Below are 19608 nucleotides of genomic sequence, written 5' to 3'. Positions count from 1 at the left end.
TAAATCCTCAAAAAATCAACCACAGACATAGTGCATGTCATTGGCTTATAAGTGGCATGTTTTCTGATCTGAACAGATTATTTTAAATTATGAGTTCTGACAAGATATATTTAGGCCTCTAACTGTACAATAGATTTTATTCTTCAAAATCTTGTGATTTATGTTCTGAAACTTCATTTAAGGTTATAATTCACTGGTCAGATTTGTTGAGGATTTAAAATTTGGCTTCTTTGAACCACACAGCAAAAAAAAACCCAACAAAAAACAAAAATGCAATTGCACATGGTTTAGAAGTCACTGTAAAGATATAGAAGATGATGAAAAGACTGGTTGGCCAGGTGTCGGGTGTCCTGTCTGGTGTCTTCATCAGGGTGTTTCACAGATACAACTGGGTTGAGACTGTCAAAATCATCCCTATTCTAACCAGGTTCTACCAGATTTTACATGATCGGCACTGTGAAAGTTCAGCTATATATTCAGATATACTCCTACCCTTACATACATTTCGCCAATATTTAGTGTATTCCCTTCTTTGCCATTGTCTATGGAATCAAAATCTCTGACTTTCAGTTGTTCCCCAGTGATTTTTGTCCAGAAATTATTATACTGTCACAACTGTTGTATGTTGTGGAGTTGTAAAGCATTGTGGTGGTAAAAGACACTGTAGGGAGTTAGTGCACAACTTTACCACAGAGGTCTTTGATACCAGAATGCAAATCACAAACTGCATTTTGCAGTCCACGTACTAAGGGGGGCAAATGAAAATGAAAAAAAAACATTGGGTGGTTATTTGTGTCGGGTTGTGGTTCAACTCTGGCATTGTGGTTTTCTCCACTAGCCTGATTACAAATGATTACAAATGAAATTTGAAACCGTTGTTGCATGGAAATCAACAACCAGTGAGAATCACAGATTTAACTTAACACATATACCAGTACCCTAAATCCTCAATATAGCTGACCAGTACAGTATTACTTTACAGTTTAGATCCGATTTTAAAGAACAAAATGTATTGTTCAGGTAGGAGCACATGAACTTCACAAATATTCTGAAACAACATGTCCAATTCAGAGAACATGCACCCAATGTGCCACACATGCGCTACATGTATGTCTATGGTCCAATTTGTTGAGAGTTTAGGTTGTGTAAAACTTATGTATGGATTGGGCTGATTTTCAAACTTGCTTTGAGATTTCATAAAGCAAACCTGTACACGAAATGGTTAGGTGCAGTTAGTATAAAATAAAAAGCCTTTGCTTAATGGGAAACCTGGGATAAAACATATTAAAATTAATTCTGATCCCTGACAAAGTAGAAGCTCGATACATTTCAGCTTTCTTCCTGATGGTTCAACACAAAGAGGAAAACAGGAACCTATGGATAAAAATATATTTATTGCTTTTATAACATGGCTTGCCAGTACCGATAATATTTTTCTGTTAAGAATTTTATGAATACACAGTGAAAATAGGCAATACACAGTAAACATTATTACACAGTGATGAATAATTGGTAGAACTTAATAGTAATGCTGATGTATTAACTAACAGCACTGGTACAAAGCAGTATTTGTTACAGATGAAACAGCAATACACTTTAACTATTTCTTGCAAATCCTTGCAACATGAATGGTTTTTTTTTTTTTGGTGCAGGATCCATTTCTATCTGAACACAAGGGAAACCCAAAGTTCAATTAATAAACTTCATCATAATGTCAAACTGCTCTAAACTTAAATGAGGACAATTTTGGAAATCACAAACTCTGATAATAGGATTCCAACACATGTAAACTGGATTTTTGGCAAAATAATAATAACTAGCAGCTAGGTTTAACACAAACTGAAATCCACCATAAATTTGACTGAATGATTGATTGGTGTGTAACAACCCTAAAATAATTATATCATATTACATATGTCAAAAGACGACAGGCACTTAGTGAACTGATGTGACAAATGCTCTCATGGTACATCACTAACAAACAATACTTTGTAGTTTGTAAGATGAAAAAAAACAAGCTATTGTTACAAGAAGTACTGTAATTCTTCTAACGTTTTGGACATAGTCTGCTCCTTTAACCATTGTAAATGTACAGGAATATGCAGTTTCTCTTTTCTCATATGGTTTGTCCATCTAATAAACATACAAAGTACATATTTTCACTTTTCCCCGAAAAAGACGAAGGAATGTAAGTTTTCTGCTTTCAGCACTGCTGATTCCTATCTTAAAAATGAGAAGAATTACAAGTTTATAAGGGCCTACAGGCAATCAGTACCCAAAATGAAACTATTTTAAATTTTAAGATTCAGTACTGTTTAAAGACAAAATATTTGAGTTTTCATTTGTAAAATCAATATATTTCATGTTAAATATGTTTTTTTTTACTTTAAAACCATAGTTTACTCACATACAGTACATGTACACAATTTGTTAGGTTACTGAGCCAATTATGATTGCTGTTGTAAACCACACTTAATCCATAAAGATGGAAAGTGTAAGATGCATAGAAAATACATGTATGTTCAGCATGCAGACACATTTATGCATCTTTTGTCAGGTACACATGCATCAAACTCTTAGAAATACAATATTGAAAGAAAAAATACCGATTGTATGTATGAGGAACAAAAAAGGAGAAAAGATCCTTGAAATTTCTGTTACAATAGTGTAAACTTTACAAAAACAAAAATCAGACTAAATGTGCGTAAAAAAAAAATAGTTTGAACAACCATGATTGTTGGGAGCATTCCTAACTAATGGCTGCAGATGTATGGTCTTGGAATTAAAACACACATTAAAACTGCTTCCAAGAACACAAACTAAGATAACCATCAACCACAACAGATGACAATACTGGCAAAGTTAAAGTAAAACCTCAAACTTGCATGTGTACTTCATATATGTTTTCTGATCACACGTACACCGAGAAGTTTGACGTAATAAAGGAAAAAACAAATAAGTCCACAGCTTTGGACTGTCTTGATACATGTAAGAAGCAGTTTTACCAGTTCCCCATTCTTTGTTTTCAGCACTACTACTATCTGTACTAAAAATTAGAAGATTATGGTACATACTAAAACTCTTGCATTTATGCATGCATGACAGTCAAAGTGCAATATCTGTGAAAAAGAAAAATGTTGAAACAGACCCACCGGAACATGTCTGAAACTAACCAAGGTTCTTGTATTAAACTCAAAACAAAGAAGCAAAAGAACACTCACGGAAACAAATAACATATATACATAAACAAACTACAGATATATGCAAGCTGCATGTAACTATAAATAACAAAATAAACCAACCATGAAAACAAAACCAGAACAACCAAACCCCAAAGCCAGTTTAAATTGTAGGACATAATTTTTAATAACAAAACATGTGTATTTTTTTAAATGAATACACCTCATGTAAAAGATGTATTTATTTTAAAACTATTAATTTACACACAGACACAAAATTCATTATGGTATTGAGCCAATCATCATCACTGTTTTTAAACCCTACTTCATAAAATTGGAAAGACAAAAATCAAAGGCTAAAACTACCTGAGCAGAAAATATGTATATGTTTTGATCCATTCTGAATAGCAAATATATCAAAGAACATCAACTGTTTGCATTTTAATTGAAAAAAAAACATTCTAAGAAATATGTAAGAATATTTTTCAAAATAGGTTGTTCATTAAAATTTAAAATCACAAAATAATCTCAAAATTCATAAATCAGTTTGCTGCTTCCACTGATGTTTTACTGATCACCTTCCCAGCTTAAGAAAGCGATGTTGGCGAAGTTCAACGAGTAATTCGTTTTCAGCTGGCTCCCTTAAACTGTCTCTGTAAAAACAAAAACAAAATTTTGCCTCTTTAAACGTCACACAAAGTGATGAGTATCAACCATGCCATGCACTGTTCAACATACATTCCCTTGCTGTCCTATCATCTTAAATATCTGTAACAAACTGCATCATGGGACATCATAAACCACCCTTATACATTCACAGATAAAAAAAATACTGGACAATACTTTTGTGGACAAAGAATGAGTTAGATATTTTAATGGAAGCTTAAAATGTTCAGATCAAAGAAGTGAATACATTAAATGAAGTATTAAATGAATACTAGTATATTTAAAGAAATCTTTGATTTACTTTCAATATACTTTTAAATATAAATAAAGAATATTTATATTAACAATTTTATTTTCCAATAATATTGCGGACCAATTAGTACTGTGATATCCAGCTAAACCTAATGTGCTATCGGTGTATATGACTGGTGTTTTATGTCACATTTATAAATGTCTCAGCTACATACAAATTTACTCGGCATTATGAGTGAAGGCAACCTGGACTATAAATGTCACTGAACATTTATTTGACCTTGGCGTTGCTCCCCTCCCCCTCCCCTGACTGTTTTTCTAAATCATGTTGAAGATGAATGCGTCCCAGACCCTCCCCAATATCTTTACTTCATGTTATTTGTTTCATATTTATTTGATTAACTAGAATTTTCTGCCATATATGCATACATGTACATGCGTGCACGAACACATTCCTATTTACATCTTCGATATAGGGAAGGTGGCCAGCTGGTTACCAATGGCAACCAGGAAAAGGTAAAACACATCACAAGCTCTTTGTATACAATAGTACATATGTACAATCTTGTTAACATGTCAACCATAGAATGAACAAAATGGGAGACGGTAGACATCATCGCCTCTGTATCTCTGTATCCGTCAAAAATACAAAACAGCGATAAGGATTGACAGACAGAAAGAGCAAGAGAATAGCAATACTAGCAAAGCCATATCTGGAGCCAATATAGTTTCGGGCACTGTTGGGCACCAACCAAACTAATTAAGCTGTATTAAAATTAATGAGTAAATTGAACAAAATATGGATCGCATACTAATAGTAAGTTAAGTTTTCATACAAATTTCTTTCACTCAGAGACTGAAAAGCACCCGAAACTATCACTCAGAGTTACATTTCTTTGTGCACAGTCACAATGTTACCTTTAAAGTTGGGGATCAGAACTTGATATGGCCTTAACTGTAACGCCACTTCTTAAAGTCAGGTTTATAACCAGTAGGCTGACCTATATATCACTACCTACTAATCACAAATTTTGTGTCCTCAACTCACCGGAACATTTCGTGCACAGACATTAAGTACGTGGATTCCTCAAATGACTGAGCTCTATTGCGCGCTCGTTGGCTCTGGTGACTTCGGTCCATTTCATGATAAAATTCTGAGGACAGAAAATAAATATGTGTGAAAATTTGATAAGCAGCTAATCTTGGATGTGTTTGACCCTGGGTCATTCTCCATACAGGATTATATTCATAATAAAGGTGAATTTTTAATGGAGTAATTGCTTAATTACCTAATTACGTTAGTGGGAAGAACTTATATCACAGCTAAACCCTTCATTCATCGATATATTTATTTACTTTATTTGTTGTGGTTTACCTGCACACTCAAGAATACCTGACTTATAATTTATATATTTATTTGATAGGTGTTTTACGCGCGTACTCCTGAATATCTCACTTATACGCTGACGTCCAGCATTATGGTGGTTGAAAACGGACCATCCGCAGGTTGCTGGCAAACCTTCCCCTTTTGACTGATAAGATGGTGGTTAGTTTTATGACTTCTGACAAGTTAATGACAAAACTTTTTCACAGGTGACCGTACAGATATACACACGCTACTGGTGGAAGACAAGTGGTCTTCAACGAACATTAGGATTCACAAACGATCACATGACCATTGTTGACCACTTATTGCACTAGGATTCCACATGGGGAATCCATGATTGCCTGTCCAAGAAATCCATAACCGATTCAGACAAACTGTCCTCTAACCACTACACCATGACCTGCTTCTTCCACTGATTGAAGACTAATTATTATCTGTGTGAAGTGTTCATTGAACAAATTGTATGTACCCTTGAAACACACTTTCAACCCCCCCCCCCCCCCCTCCCCCTTGCTAATTTTAGTGTTTTGTGAAAAGTGGGTTCAATGCTACAGCTGTGATGGAAATGGATGTCCTTGTAACTCACAAAATTTAAGCACATCAGAAAGAGGTGAATCTTTAGATCAATTCTTGAGTTATTACCTACGATGAACCTTAAGTGCATCCATAAGCTTAATGGTTGGAGCGTCTGCCTCAAAGTTGGGAGGACTGGGATCAAACCCAGATCAAGTCACACCAAAGAAATGGTACTTGTCGTTGCATCGCTTGGCACTGAGCACTGCAAGATTACAGGAAGGAAAACAAGGCTGGTCGGTAAGGTGTCGGTATAATGTGACTGGGTCGGGTGTCATGTGTGGTGTCTTTGGCATGATCCTGCAGTGGTGGCAGCACTTTGGCAGCCGTGCCACAAGAGATGGAGTGTATGTACACACACCTAATGATGGACTCCATATGACTCCAAAATTGGTTGTGTACACATACATACACTGTACCTTGTAATGAATCACATTACAGGGCTGAGGTGTAAAAACTGAAACTGTTCCACTCACCTCTAAAATGATGGCTGTGAAATAAGTTAAGTACAATGACAACAGAGAGCAGCCACCATGTGAGAAGTATAGGTTTGACCATCTGAAACACAAGGAGATTATGGCCTTCAAACTAGTACCAGTAGCAGGGCAAAAAACATACACCATGTTATACTTTCACAGTAAAAGGAAAAAAAAGATTTTCTTAAAATGTCTTTAATGTGAAGATAGACTGACAATGAAACTGTAATCAATAAGAATGCAAATGTTTTTTTTAGGTTTGTCTAAAGTCAAGTATTGTAACAAAGGTACTTTTTCGTAAATAACAGAAATTTTAAATTTTCTCTCACATTTCGTATTTTAAGACTGTTTTTCTTTCAGCGGAGACAATCGTCTTAAAACTGAAAATTTTCTTAATTTTACTTTAATTGCAACTACATGTTTGCAATCTTAAATACATTTTCTCAACTATTCGATATTTAGCACAGTAGGCAACACCTTATTTCATCATTTGTTTACTCAGAGAAAAAGGACAAATTTGTCACAATTTGTGCACAGTCTGACTGTAAACACACCACCACAGAGACTGGTTTAGAAAAAACTTTCACTAAAAATGCCTTCAGATATACAACATACATGTACACCAGCATAAGCCCAAAACCACCATACATATCACAATGTTTAAAAGGATCCCAGATCTTAGCGCATATCAACTCTACATGTTTAGCATTTTCTGCTGTACTTCAAGTGCTTTGTGCCTCACCAGGGAATCAAAATGAGTGTCCGTTGTTTCATGCCTTTCTTAGAAATGTTTCACTGAACATGACAGCGGTCAGGTTTATGCGTGAAATAAACCACTGAACCTCCCCACGTACATGACATGCCTCCCAACTTAAAGCTGCATTCAATGCGGTCCAATGTGGTCGCTGTGAGTTCAAGTCCAGCTCATGCTGGCTTCCTCTCCGGCCGTAAGTGGTAAGGTCTGCCAGCAACCTGCAGATGGTTGTGGGTTTCCCCCGGGCTCTGCCCGGTTTCCTCCCACCATAATGCTGGCCGCCTTTGTATAATTGAAATATTCTTGAGTATGGCGTAAAACACCAATCAAATAAATAAATGAATAAATAAATAAATCAACGCAGCAGGACCACAATTCAAGCCTGCAAAATCATTGGTCTGGGCCTGGTGAGCTTTTGGCTCAATTAATCCATGACTCTGCAGGTTCCAGCAATGGAAAAGATTCCTAATGAAAATCAACATGCATTGCTCACCACTTAATAATCTGAAACAGTCATACATACCTGTTAGTTACACTGGTGTAAGCATGTAGGAATACATGCCAGTTATTGACAACCATTATGTCCCATAATACTACAATAGCTGCCTGTTCAAAGAAAGTCAAAATATCAATGGGATTATTAAAAAAACTATGTCTTCATCACAACCATCTGTCTCAATCTTATTGTTTCCCCTTGTTGCATATGACACATACAAATCCCTGGTGTCAGGTTTTCAATAAAGCATGCATAAGCAAAGGCTTGAGAAAAAAAATCATAAAATTTTCATACACAGCGCATTATACTTGTAGGTATATGTACAAGTATTAAAAATATTTTCGGTTTGAAACCAAACAAATAATTCAAATCTTTCAAGTTATAGAGATATTCCATCATTAAATATAAAAATATTAAATTTATACAATATTTGAAAGTGGATATAAACATACATATACATATATATATATATATATATATAAACTGTTTGAACTATAGATAACACTTTCACGGCACAAACAAAATACACTCTACCAGTAAATAACACTCACAGCAAAGTCATCAAAATTATTGGCCCAATAATCCAGTTGCTGGTATGTTCCACACTCGTAGACACGTCGTGTCCTGTAAATGACAACAAATTAGATCAATACACAACTGCTGAAAGTAATTTTACGGTTCAAGCTTTAGATCTTGTTGGGAGATTGGGGATATAATTTGCATGTCAGTTTTTGTGACTCCAATGGGTCTCAAACATTGACAAAACACATATCAAGATTGGAATTAATCAAGGAGAAGAACAGTTCTTTTTGTTTTTGTTATTATTCAATTACATTTTCACTTACACCACAATGGCTACTATTTTACACTACATTGTAAAGTTTTGCATTCGCAAAGCTTGTGTCATCATTACAGGAGAGATTTAAGACCTCACAAGATAGCTGGATTATCACTGAAAGGCAGAAACTCAGTAAACAGACAAGCTCCACAGCACAAGTGCAAGATCTTTGCCAGTAAAAGGGACGTGCAGGAGTCCTCATAGCCAGAAATTTGATAGGCTGATAGCTGAGTAATTAATTTACGTAATTTGATCGGTGCTATACATCTTACTCAAGAATATTTCAGTATACAATGGCGGCCAGTATTATGGCAGGAGAAAACTGGGCAAAGCTTGGGAGAAATTCACTACAATCCAAAGGCCTTCTCACATACGACGGGAGAGGAAGTCAACACAAGCTGGAATTAAACTCATAACGAACGAGTTGATGGGAGATTGCCGGGTCAGGCTGTGCTAGCACGCTAAAAACCAGGCCACAGAGTTCCCTGCTTGATAACTGACTACTAATACTTGTACCTGTTGGTAGAATTCTTCATGTCTGCAGTTATTGTGCCGTCAAAAAGTTCGATGCCCAGAATCGCAAAACTGTAGTAAATAGCCTGGAATTACATGTAAAGTATACCACACATAAAACTAGTCCTTGAAGTATATGTATCACTTAATAAATTTTAGACTCTGGTAGAGGTCTAATCACTTTCACCTGAAAAAACGTCATTACTAGCAGTGACTAGGAGCGGTTTTCTGCGATTTTCTTGATGCTGACAGTGACGAGGATAAAATGCATTGCATTGTGGGAATATTCATATTATTACGACATTTTCCCATATCTGCACAAAACAAGTCATTCAGAGAGTTAAAACTGAACTACAACCTATGATTAAACAAAGATTACCATTAGGTACAGGCGTACATGAACTTACCACCAGAACACCTCCAAATGACTTCATGTTTCTGACCAAATCTAGAAGAGTACTGGCTACAACAGTCATCGCCTGCAAACACAACAGCGTCACTTATGATTCAAGTCAAATAAAACACTAATGTGAAGTGGCTGGTAGACTTTCATATGTATGACCGGAGAGAAAGCCCAGGTCGTTGTAAAATGCTGGCATGCTAACCACTAGGCCATGGGGCCTCCCAAAGAAATTATACAAACATCATGATTAGACAAAATCAAAAGGGTCAGTGTGATTGTCAGTTTTGTTTTTATTCGATTTTTTTTGGATTTTTGAACATCAGCTTGCCCGAAAAAGAACACCCATAAAAATTGGTGTCACCTTACATCACTTTTGAAATCATCACTATACATGTATATAGGAGGCTTGTTGGTTAGCCTAAGCAAGAGTGTCAACACAATGAGGATGGGTAAGGTTTTTTGACCCTTTGGCATGACATTCCAACATAGCGTCACAGAACCATACTCCTGGTATTGCTGAAGAATTTTTAAAGCTGCATTATACCCACAGTAAGTAAGGTATGAATTAGGATGCAATGTAGGCCCAATTAAACTTGTGGGGGGGGGGGGGGGGGGGAGGGGGGGATATTCATCATTTATCCTGCGTCAGACAAAATACTCCAATTTTCATTGGACAGCAACAGTCACCTGGCAGACTGTGTATATTCATGTATCCTGCAGTCGATACCACATGTGTCTGCTCACTAGGTTATCTCTGTTTGTTCGGCTGCGAAAACAATAACAATACTGAAGTAATTTGCCTGTACATCTGCATTCTGTGCTGAATTAATCGTTAGGCTCAGCCGACGACTCACCGAACATGCGAGTTACTGACGCCACATCTTTCTGTATCCTGTCACTGAGTGACCGTGTGACTCCCAGTATTTTCACAGTTTTACCAGGCCTTTATGAGTATTTACCTTGATGTGTGGGATGATCCTGAACAGTCTCACCATGATGAGGATGTTGATAATTCTGACAATGTTCCATAGAGACAGGATACCCTGGGTACTCACAGCCTCCCTGGCAAAAGAATCAGTCATACCATCATGACAACTCAAACTCTCCTACAATAGTACTAATGTTTTATCTGGAACGCCAACTTTTGCAGGTGAGTTATATGTAGGTGGAGATCCACCTGTACATCAGCTCAATGTACATGATTGACATTACCTCAGTGTTCCTGCTGAGCATTCTTACCACCCCCCCTTCCCCCCCCCAAGCCTAAATGGCCAATACTGGGTCTGATCTGGTACAGTGAACTGAGTACACCCATAATTAAAACTCTGTCGGCCAATTTCAAAGCATTTTTACCTGTACTTCGTTATAATTTCATTAGAAATTCAAACACAAAATTTAAATCACACATTTAACACCACTTTAATTCTCCAAAATTTTGTCAACTTGATGAAGAGAAATATTTACATTGCAGAGTTTATCACAGGTTTGCAAATTTACTGCTGCTATGAACGGTACATGTATATACTGTACATCTTAAACCTTTTCAAGCACTAAAGCACTTTTTTCAGTGGAATTTATGTATCATTATGAAAATTACACTAATAACGGTTATGAGAAACCTGACACCTCGCCGGTAATAGCTTCAGTTCAAATGACAGCCTAAGATGACAGGACATTTAAATTCATACTGAGCAGGTAGAGTCTTCTTGATAAATAAAATCCAATATAATATCAAATTCATATGCGTAGATCATTACGGCATGTTTATCACGTCATCTTCAAGTCTCATGAAGATGCTGAAAACTGATAAAAACATATACACCTGTGAAGTGAATGTGAACACAGCAAGTTCTCAAACATGCTAGTTTTTATCAAAGCAAAAAAAATCAAGTATAATATTTAAAATGAGTAAATCCCCAAATCCTGTTCATTAAGTTTCATAAGGTGATGTGAAAACTTTGAGACTAGCGGGCCCAAACATAAAACCTTACTCAACTGACCCAAAGAAAAAAAGCTTACTCAGTCAACAACACCAACATCACGTTTCCTCAACACTCCCAATACCTCGCCTTACTTCATAACAGTGAACTAAAAATGATTTGTTCATGTCGTTAAAGATGTGAGCTTCATAAAAATGTGCAATTTATTTCTCTTCACCCCATAGTTCTATCGCAATGTTTGAAAATATTGCTTGCGGAGGTGGTTGAAAAGGTTGAAGAATTTTCTCTTCATGTCAACTTCATTGGTTCTCCACTGTACACATGCACTCACTTTGAAGAAAATGGAGTCCCATATCTGACGAGGTAAAATATCTCCACAATCTGAAACAGACATCGTTTGCATTTTTTACTGCTTAGTCTTCAAACACAAGTAGCCTATTGCTTAGTCTTCAATAAATAAAATTAGTAAAGCTGTAATTCATCAACGCCCAATCAAGAACAGTGGACAGGTAAACTGATGTATGCCTTTGGCCGTTTTTAATGATCAAATGATAAGTCAAGAGCAATATGATTCACCATAACCTCAACTTTATATGTCGTATATATCTTACTTTGCATTCCTCAGTCAAAATTCTGAGGGCAACAACTGCCCCACCATTTGACAGATTGACACATAAACGAACAGGCAAATCATTAAATCTGTTGCTCTGTGGTGAGACTGGCATTGAATACATTTAAACAGCCATGCAAAAAGACAGTGGAAATACCAAGGGATCACAGGGATATAGACAGGCACAGGGAAGAGAATTCGAAACATCAAAATTCAAACTTAACACACTCCACACTTAGAGTACTATTGTGAAGTCAAATGCTATTTCTGATACAGAATTCCTTAATGTGCAAGAAATCCATAGCATCCAATCAGTATGTATCTACGTAACAAATCTTGAATTATATGACGGGCAAAGAAAGTATCTGGTGTAACAGTGAGGCAAACTAGCCATCTGGTTGCCATGGCAACATGCAAACTAGAAGAGTCTGGATTTTAGCACACAATTTGATCAGTACATGTATCTATAATTCCACCAAAAATTCAAGATTTACTCTGGACAAACTTTACCTGGAAGTATGGATGACGGATGACGGATGAAACTACATATGCACCAAGAAATATTTTCGCATGAGGATAATAAACAACTGTACCTGTTCCAGGCATGTTAATTTAAACTGCTTTAGAAATTTACAAGCACAAATTGATGATAGGAACAGTAATTTATGCAAACATTGTTTAGACTCAAGCCAACCTACCACTAAAACAACTGTCACAAGGCCATCAAATATATTTCCTCGATTATAAATATATCTCCTCCAACCGAGTGCAGCCAGTTTTAGACTCTGCTCCATCAAGTAGTAAACAATAAACACTAGATTGATCACCTGAAAACAAAGAAAAACCATGAGTGAGTTTCAACCATGTTGGACCTTATGTGTTCATTTTTGCTTTCATTACTTCACTTAACAACACCACCTGTATGTTGTATTTTACAAGCCATAATTAAAATATCCAAAAAAAAAAAATGAAATAAAACTACCTCAATTTCTTCAGAGGTTTACTGCCCACTGCTTGCGAAAAAGTTGTGGAAATACAGTAAAATTGAAAATCTACCTATTTCTGAACATGTAAACATGCCATCAACATGAAAAAATGCCTGGTGTTTTCCACTAATTACATAATTTTCAAGTTTTATTTTTATGGTTTCCTTTGCCGTTTTTATTTTGCCTGTAAAACAATAATTAAAACTGGCCTGGCCTTACAGGCAGTGGCGTGAGATCTGTATTCGTAGCTTTCACAATGACTTACTCCAAGAGCAGAGTGACTTGAGGTGAGAGAATGGTCATATCTGGTGGCCAGTTCTACCTGAAACACAAGCATAGACACAACTAGTACAGTTATTATTTATTTTTGTGTTTTCTAAATCTTATTTAAAAAAGTAAAAAAGTTAAAAAAAAAAATACTCAACTTGAAGAATATTTCACTTATACAATGTTTTTCAGATTTGTGGGTGGAGAAAACCGAAGAGCCTTGGGCAAAGCACTGACCTTTGGTACATTTCTGACAAACTTTTCCAGGCGTTGCATACATGCACAAAGGATCAATGAAGAGTGAGAGCGGACAAATCCAGAAACTCCCTGCGCAAGGCATCAGCTTGGGATTTAAAAAGCATCCCCCTCTCCCCTATGACTTCTTTCACAAATTCAAAAGTTCAAGCTGACTATTGAATGATATGCACAGATATATATATAAACATATCCATCTGATCAGTTAGGTATTTAATGCGAGGCTTAAGAATTCTTCACTTATGTATAGGGCAGCAATAAAGTTTATTGGCGTAGGAAACTGCTTTTGTACATTCCAAGGTTTTATCAATGTATGCAAATCAATTTTTACTTACTGATATAAGAATGACGTTGAGAACTGCTATCAAGTTTCCCACATAGGTGAAGTATTTATGGGAGACAATAACCTGGGTCACATAGAAACAGCGTTTTGTTGACCACACAATAGGTGGGTGCTGCAAACAATAAACAGGCTGAACATTTCAACTACATGTGTTTACAGAAACATGAAATCAGAAGTTTACAATGAAATTTAACACCAAAATTATTAGCCATATTAGCTGTGTAAAAATCCTAAATATTAAATCATGATTTTTAACCATCAACAAGCAGCTCTAATAAAGCACTTTGTCTGTTGGCTGATCAGTCTGTCATTCACCGGTTTGTCAAATTGTGAACATCTTTTACCAAGGATCATTCACTTAGGGACAGAATACAAGAAGACATCAACTTATTGCATGTCGCAGTTATTGCAAATTTGTGCTTGTTTTAAAAACTATTCTAGCAATATATTAATGATGTGAATACACATGCCAGTTACAGACATAGGTAACTGTTGCCTCAAAACAGTCAAATTTCAACAAAACTATTATTTCAACAAAACTATTGTTTCCACCCATCAACCAATCTTGTCTTTCACCAGTTAGTTTGCCATTAAAATTGTTCCCTTCAAAATACATATGCCGAATGTTTTCACTCACCTCCCTGTTGGTTAAGTCTTTATCTAACACAGAAAAGACACCCTGAAACTGAGCTGCATTTAACAGACATCCTTGTCTGGAGTCCAGGTCCTAACAACCAAAACAAAAGTATGTTACGACAGAAATCTATTGTAATATTAATAACTAAAGAAACATGCACTTAAAAAAAAATCAGAAATCTGGCAAGTACATCACTGAATTCAGACCCTCCCATATTTAGAGGAATATGTTAAATGGCTTTACTGCAATCCAAGATATAAAATTTTGCTTAGCTGATTTCCTTTTTTTTTCAGTTTTTTAGACGTCTAAAAATTGTAGTATAACTTTATACATCTTGATCACACCTCCAACCATTACTTGATAAACTGTATTAAGATACCTGTAATATGGCTAATTTGGCTGTAGGCTCCAGGTCTGCCCCTTCTACCACATGTCTCAACCACAAGCTTTCTACACCTTCTCTGCAAATACCATGGGAATACAGGATAAAATATCAAACAAGTAAATATCAGGAGATGGTTGTTATCAGTAAAAAGTAAAATACATGATCATGTTTGAATTTGGTTACATTATTTCACAAACTGGAACATGCTTTAAACTTATTAAAGTATTTTATTTAAATGTTATGCTCAAAAACTTTTGTGGTTATGGGTCAGATTTATGAGAAACCAGAGTGCCTGGTAGTGTCAATGCTGGAGTAATCTATCGCCTAGTGGTGTCAATGCTGGAATAATCTATCACCTAGTGGTGTTAATGCGGGAGTAATCTATCACCTGGTGGTGTTAATGCGGGAGTAATCTATCACCTGGTGGTGTTAATGCTGGAGTAATCTATCACCTAGTGGTGTTAATGCGGGAGTAATCTATCACCTGGTGGTGTTAATGCTGGAGTAATCTATCACCTGGTGGTGTTAATGCTGGAGTAAACTATCACCTAGTGGTGTTCATGCTGGAGTAAACTATCACCTAGTGGTGTTAATGCTGGAGTAATCCATCACCTGGTGGTGCTAATGCTAGAGTAATCCATCATCTGCTGGTGTTTATGCCTGAGTATAGTAATGCTTTACCTCATATGTTACTCGAAATGATTTACCTGGTGGTGTTAAGGCTGGAGTTATGATTTACCTGGTGGTGTTAAGGCTGGAGTTATGATTTACCTGGTGGTGTTAAGGCTGGAGTTATGATTTACCTGGTGGTGTTAAGGCTGGAGTTACGATTTACCTGGTGGTGTTAAGGCTGGAGCAATGCCTGAAGGAAGTCTTCCTCTGTCGCAACACTTCATAAGCTGCTCTGATTCCTAAACGCCTCCTGAACAAACTGGACTGCATGGATGTCTGAAACAAAAACAAACAGGAACAGCGTTGGATTACTTCTGACAATTTAACACAGACCTCGGATTAATTTCAAGTTTTCAATTTTCATGTTGTGTTGTGTGCTTGTTGTGTCTATGCATAATGTGCATAATTAATGTCTTTATTTTAAGCAGTTTTGAGTGTGCACCAGTGCACATGTACAGATGAGACATGCCGATTTCACAAGATGTCAGACTTCGTCTAGAGTCCAATATTCACTTTTTACCTTTTTTGTCTGTATTTTTCTAAATTTTCGACTTGAAACTTTCTTTGAGGCCATGTATTGAAAGCTCCACTATTCACATATACGACATGAAATTTGATAACGTGTGTGTGACTATATCATCCGAGACCCCAATATATTGTGCTCTCCAAATAGTTTTTTGACTTATCAAATTGTATAAATTTAACAACAGCTGAAATTTAATGTTTGTACTACCTATAAAATGTAAATTATAGTCCTAAGGTAAGGAAACAATTTAAAATCTCTTGAAGATGAGATTTCTGTAATATTCTGAAAATGATCAAATCCATAAGACCAATGTTGCTGATACTCACCAGGAAGTACCCTCTGAACTGATTGTAGATGACAGCTGTGAGCATGTTCATAAAACAGTAGAGGCCTGGGGAAGACAAGTACAGTGGATATTTGTTAGTCATTTGTATTCAGTGGAAAATATGTTCCATAAACTGTAGGAGGAATACTGAAGTGCAAAAAATAAACTACACTCACCAGGCACCTAACAAAAGTGACTAGAAGGACACGGGTAAAAGAGTGTGAGCAGGGTTCAAACATGGATCTCGGTCAAAGACCGAATAGTTGCACTAAGCCAGCCCTTCAGCCAGCTTTCTGAGCTGTCATTGTCGAAATTTATAAAAAAAAATGTGAACTGTTTCAGTTCAGAAGAATGACACGTTGCTCCAAATAGTCAATGCTTAAAATTCACAAATGAAAAAACACCTGTGCTTTGGGTAACAGGTTTATTTATATTATGCATCAGTATGCACACAATTATTTTCTTCGTGCCACAATCTCTGAAAACTCTAAAAACAGACAGCAGGGCACAGATGCATGCCACATAGATGTACGACATGTAAAGTAAAGATAATATCATACATACGCAAAATACATACTCACCGACGATAAGAAAAGCCATAAAGTAAATCTCATACAATCTGTTTTCCTTGTAGGCAGGCATGGTTACTGTGAGACACACAAAAAAAGCAGATATCATATTACTTCACTTGTTGAGTATGAACTAAAACATATTTAACATTAAGATCCATGAATAATCTGTACTTCAAATAAGAAAATATGTAGCTATAAAAATGTCTGTATTGAAAGCCAAGTAATGCACTCAAAGACCAATTCTGATATCATTCATATTTGTTTATTTCACTGTTGTTTCCCACAACATTCCTGAAGTTTTTACTACTTCAATGCCTGTCAGTTTTATGGGTGGTGAAAAGCTGAGGGTATCTGGCAAGTTACTGGCAAACTTTTCCCCGTGTGACATGTCAGAGTAGTGAAAGACATGTAATCTAATTCCTCAACCTTTTCGCAAATAAAAGAGCAACTTTCAGCCCAATTTATGCACCTTTCTCACTTGATTTTGGAGACAAAAAGTATCACTTTATCAGTCTATGGAGAACAATGCCCTCAGAATATGCTTAAATTAACACCTTGCAAAAAGATTGAACAATTGCAATAGTCTGCAAATCTGTAAGACAACACGATAGAGTGCCATTAACAGTTTCTTTCCACCAAGGGCAAAAGGAAGAAAAGCTGCGGAACTTGAAAATTCAAGGTTTGTAAATACGTTAGAAGTTATGTCTCTGACGGTAAGAGAAACAAAAGTATCCTCACCACCACCCTGTTCCCTTTCAGTAAAACTTTCATCACTCTAACAGTATTATCGTTAATAGGGATTACACTTTCTGAATATAGTGATAATACTGTTACTTAATCCACTTTCCAAATGACATCTATGCCTATTTCATCACTCTAAGTAAAACAACTTTACATGTGTTTTATATGACGAATAAGAAGTCTGACCAGAACCACAAACCCTGTTCCCTCAGGACAATCAGACTTTTTGTGAATGCACCAAGACCTCACTTTCAGTAAAACTTTCATCAATCTAAGTAAAACAACTTTACATGTGTTTTTATATGACGAATAAGAAGTCTGACCAGAACCACAAACCCTGTTCCCTCAGGACAATCAGACTTTTTGTGAATGCACCAAGACCTCACTTTCAGTAAAACTTTCATCAATCTAAGTAAAACAACTTTACATGTGTTTTTATATGACGAATAAGAAGTCTGACCAGAACCACAAACCCTGTTCCCTCAGGACAATCAGACTTTTTGTGAATGCACCAAGACCTCACTTTCAGTAAAACTTTCATCACTCTAAATGAAACAACTTTACATGTGTTTTTATATGACGAATAAGAAGTCTGACCAGAACCACAAACCCTGTTCCCTCAGGACAATCAGACTTTTTGTGAATGCACCAAGACCTCACTTTCAGTAAAACTTTCATCACTCTAAATGAAACAACTTTACATGTGTTTTATATGACGAATAAGAAGTCCGACCAGAACCACAAACCCTGTTCCCTCAGGACAATCAGACTTTTTGTGAATGCACCAAGACCTCACTTTCAGTAAAACTTTCATCACTCTAACAGTATTATCGTTAATAGGGATTGCACTTTCTGAATATAGTGATAATACTGTTACTTAATCCACTTTCCAAATGACATCTATGCCTATTTCATCACTCTAAGTAAAACAACTTTACATGTGTTTTATATGACGAATAAGAAGTCTGACCAGAACCACAAACCCTGTTCCCTCAGGACAATCAGACTTTTTGTGAATGCACCAAGGCCTCACTTTCAGTAAAACTTTCATCACTCTAACAGTATTATCGTTAATAGGGATTACACTTGCTGAATATAGTGATAATACTGTTACTTAATCCACTTTCCAAATGACATCTATACCTATTTCATCACTCTAAGTAAAACAACTTTACATGTGTTTTATATGACGAATAAGAAGTCTGACCAGAACCACAAACCCTGTTCCCTCAGGACAATCAGACTTTTTGTGAATGCACCAAGGCCTCACTTTCAGTAAAACTTTCATCACTCTAACAGTATTATCGTTAATAGGGATTACACTTGCTGAATATAGTGATAATACTGTTACTTAATCCACTTTCCAAATGACATCTATACCTATTTCATCACTCTAAGTAAAACAACTTTACATGTGTTTTATATGACGAATAAGAAGTCTGACCAGAACCACAAACCCTGTTCCCTCAGGACAATCAGACTTTTTGTGAATGCACCAAGGCCTCACTTTCAGTAAAACTTTCATCACTCTAACAGTATTATCGTTAATAGGGATTACACTTGCTGAATATAGTGATAATACTGTTACTTAATCCACTTTCCAAATGACATCTATGCCTATTTCGTCACTCTAAATGAAACAACTTTACATGTGTTTTATATGACGAATAAGAAATCCGACCAGAACCACAAACCCTGTTCCCTCAGGACAATCAGACTTTTTGTGAATGCACTAAGACCTCACCTTCAGTAAAACTTTCATCAATCTAAGTAAAACTACTTTACACGTGTTTTATATGATAAATAACAATT

The 19608-nt window shown here is 36.2% G+C and overlaps 1 protein-coding gene across 1 annotated transcript in view; it reads right to left on the bottom strand.

The window, feature by feature from the left end:
• Window positions 1-1217: 1217 nt before the first annotated feature.
• The window catches only part of LOC135481973 (two pore channel protein 2-like), a 33274-nt gene continuing 14883 nt past the window's right edge, over window positions 1218-19608 (bottom strand). Inside the window, 20 exon segments of the mRNA XM_064761768.1 lie at window positions 1218-3832; window positions 5146-5222; window positions 5225-5251; window positions 6534-6554; window positions 6556-6596; window positions 6599-6615; window positions 7811-7893; window positions 8335-8407; window positions 9138-9220; window positions 9542-9613; window positions 10497-10599; window positions 11809-11858; window positions 12786-12914; window positions 13339-13395; window positions 13931-14050; window positions 14576-14665; window positions 14955-15036; window positions 15796-15908; window positions 16485-16549; window positions 17065-17130. Of these exon segments, the coding sequence (XP_064617838.1) occupies window positions 3754-3832; window positions 5146-5222; window positions 5225-5251; window positions 6534-6554; window positions 6556-6596; window positions 6599-6615; window positions 7811-7893; window positions 8335-8407; window positions 9138-9220; window positions 9542-9613; window positions 10497-10599; window positions 11809-11858; window positions 12786-12914; window positions 13339-13395; window positions 13931-14050; window positions 14576-14665; window positions 14955-15036; window positions 15796-15908; window positions 16485-16549; window positions 17065-17130 (1448 nt within the window). The 3' untranslated portion in view covers window positions 1218-3753.

The sequence above is a fragment of the Liolophura sinensis genome, chromosome 1 (assembly GCF_032854445.1).
Source record: "Liolophura sinensis isolate JHLJ2023 chromosome 1, CUHK_Ljap_v2, whole genome shotgun sequence".
Classification (NCBI taxonomy): Eukaryota; Metazoa; Mollusca; class Polyplacophora; order Chitonida; family Chitonidae; genus Liolophura; species Liolophura sinensis.
Note: the sequence above shows the minus strand (reverse complement) of the source record. Positions and strands in the feature narration are given on the sequence as shown.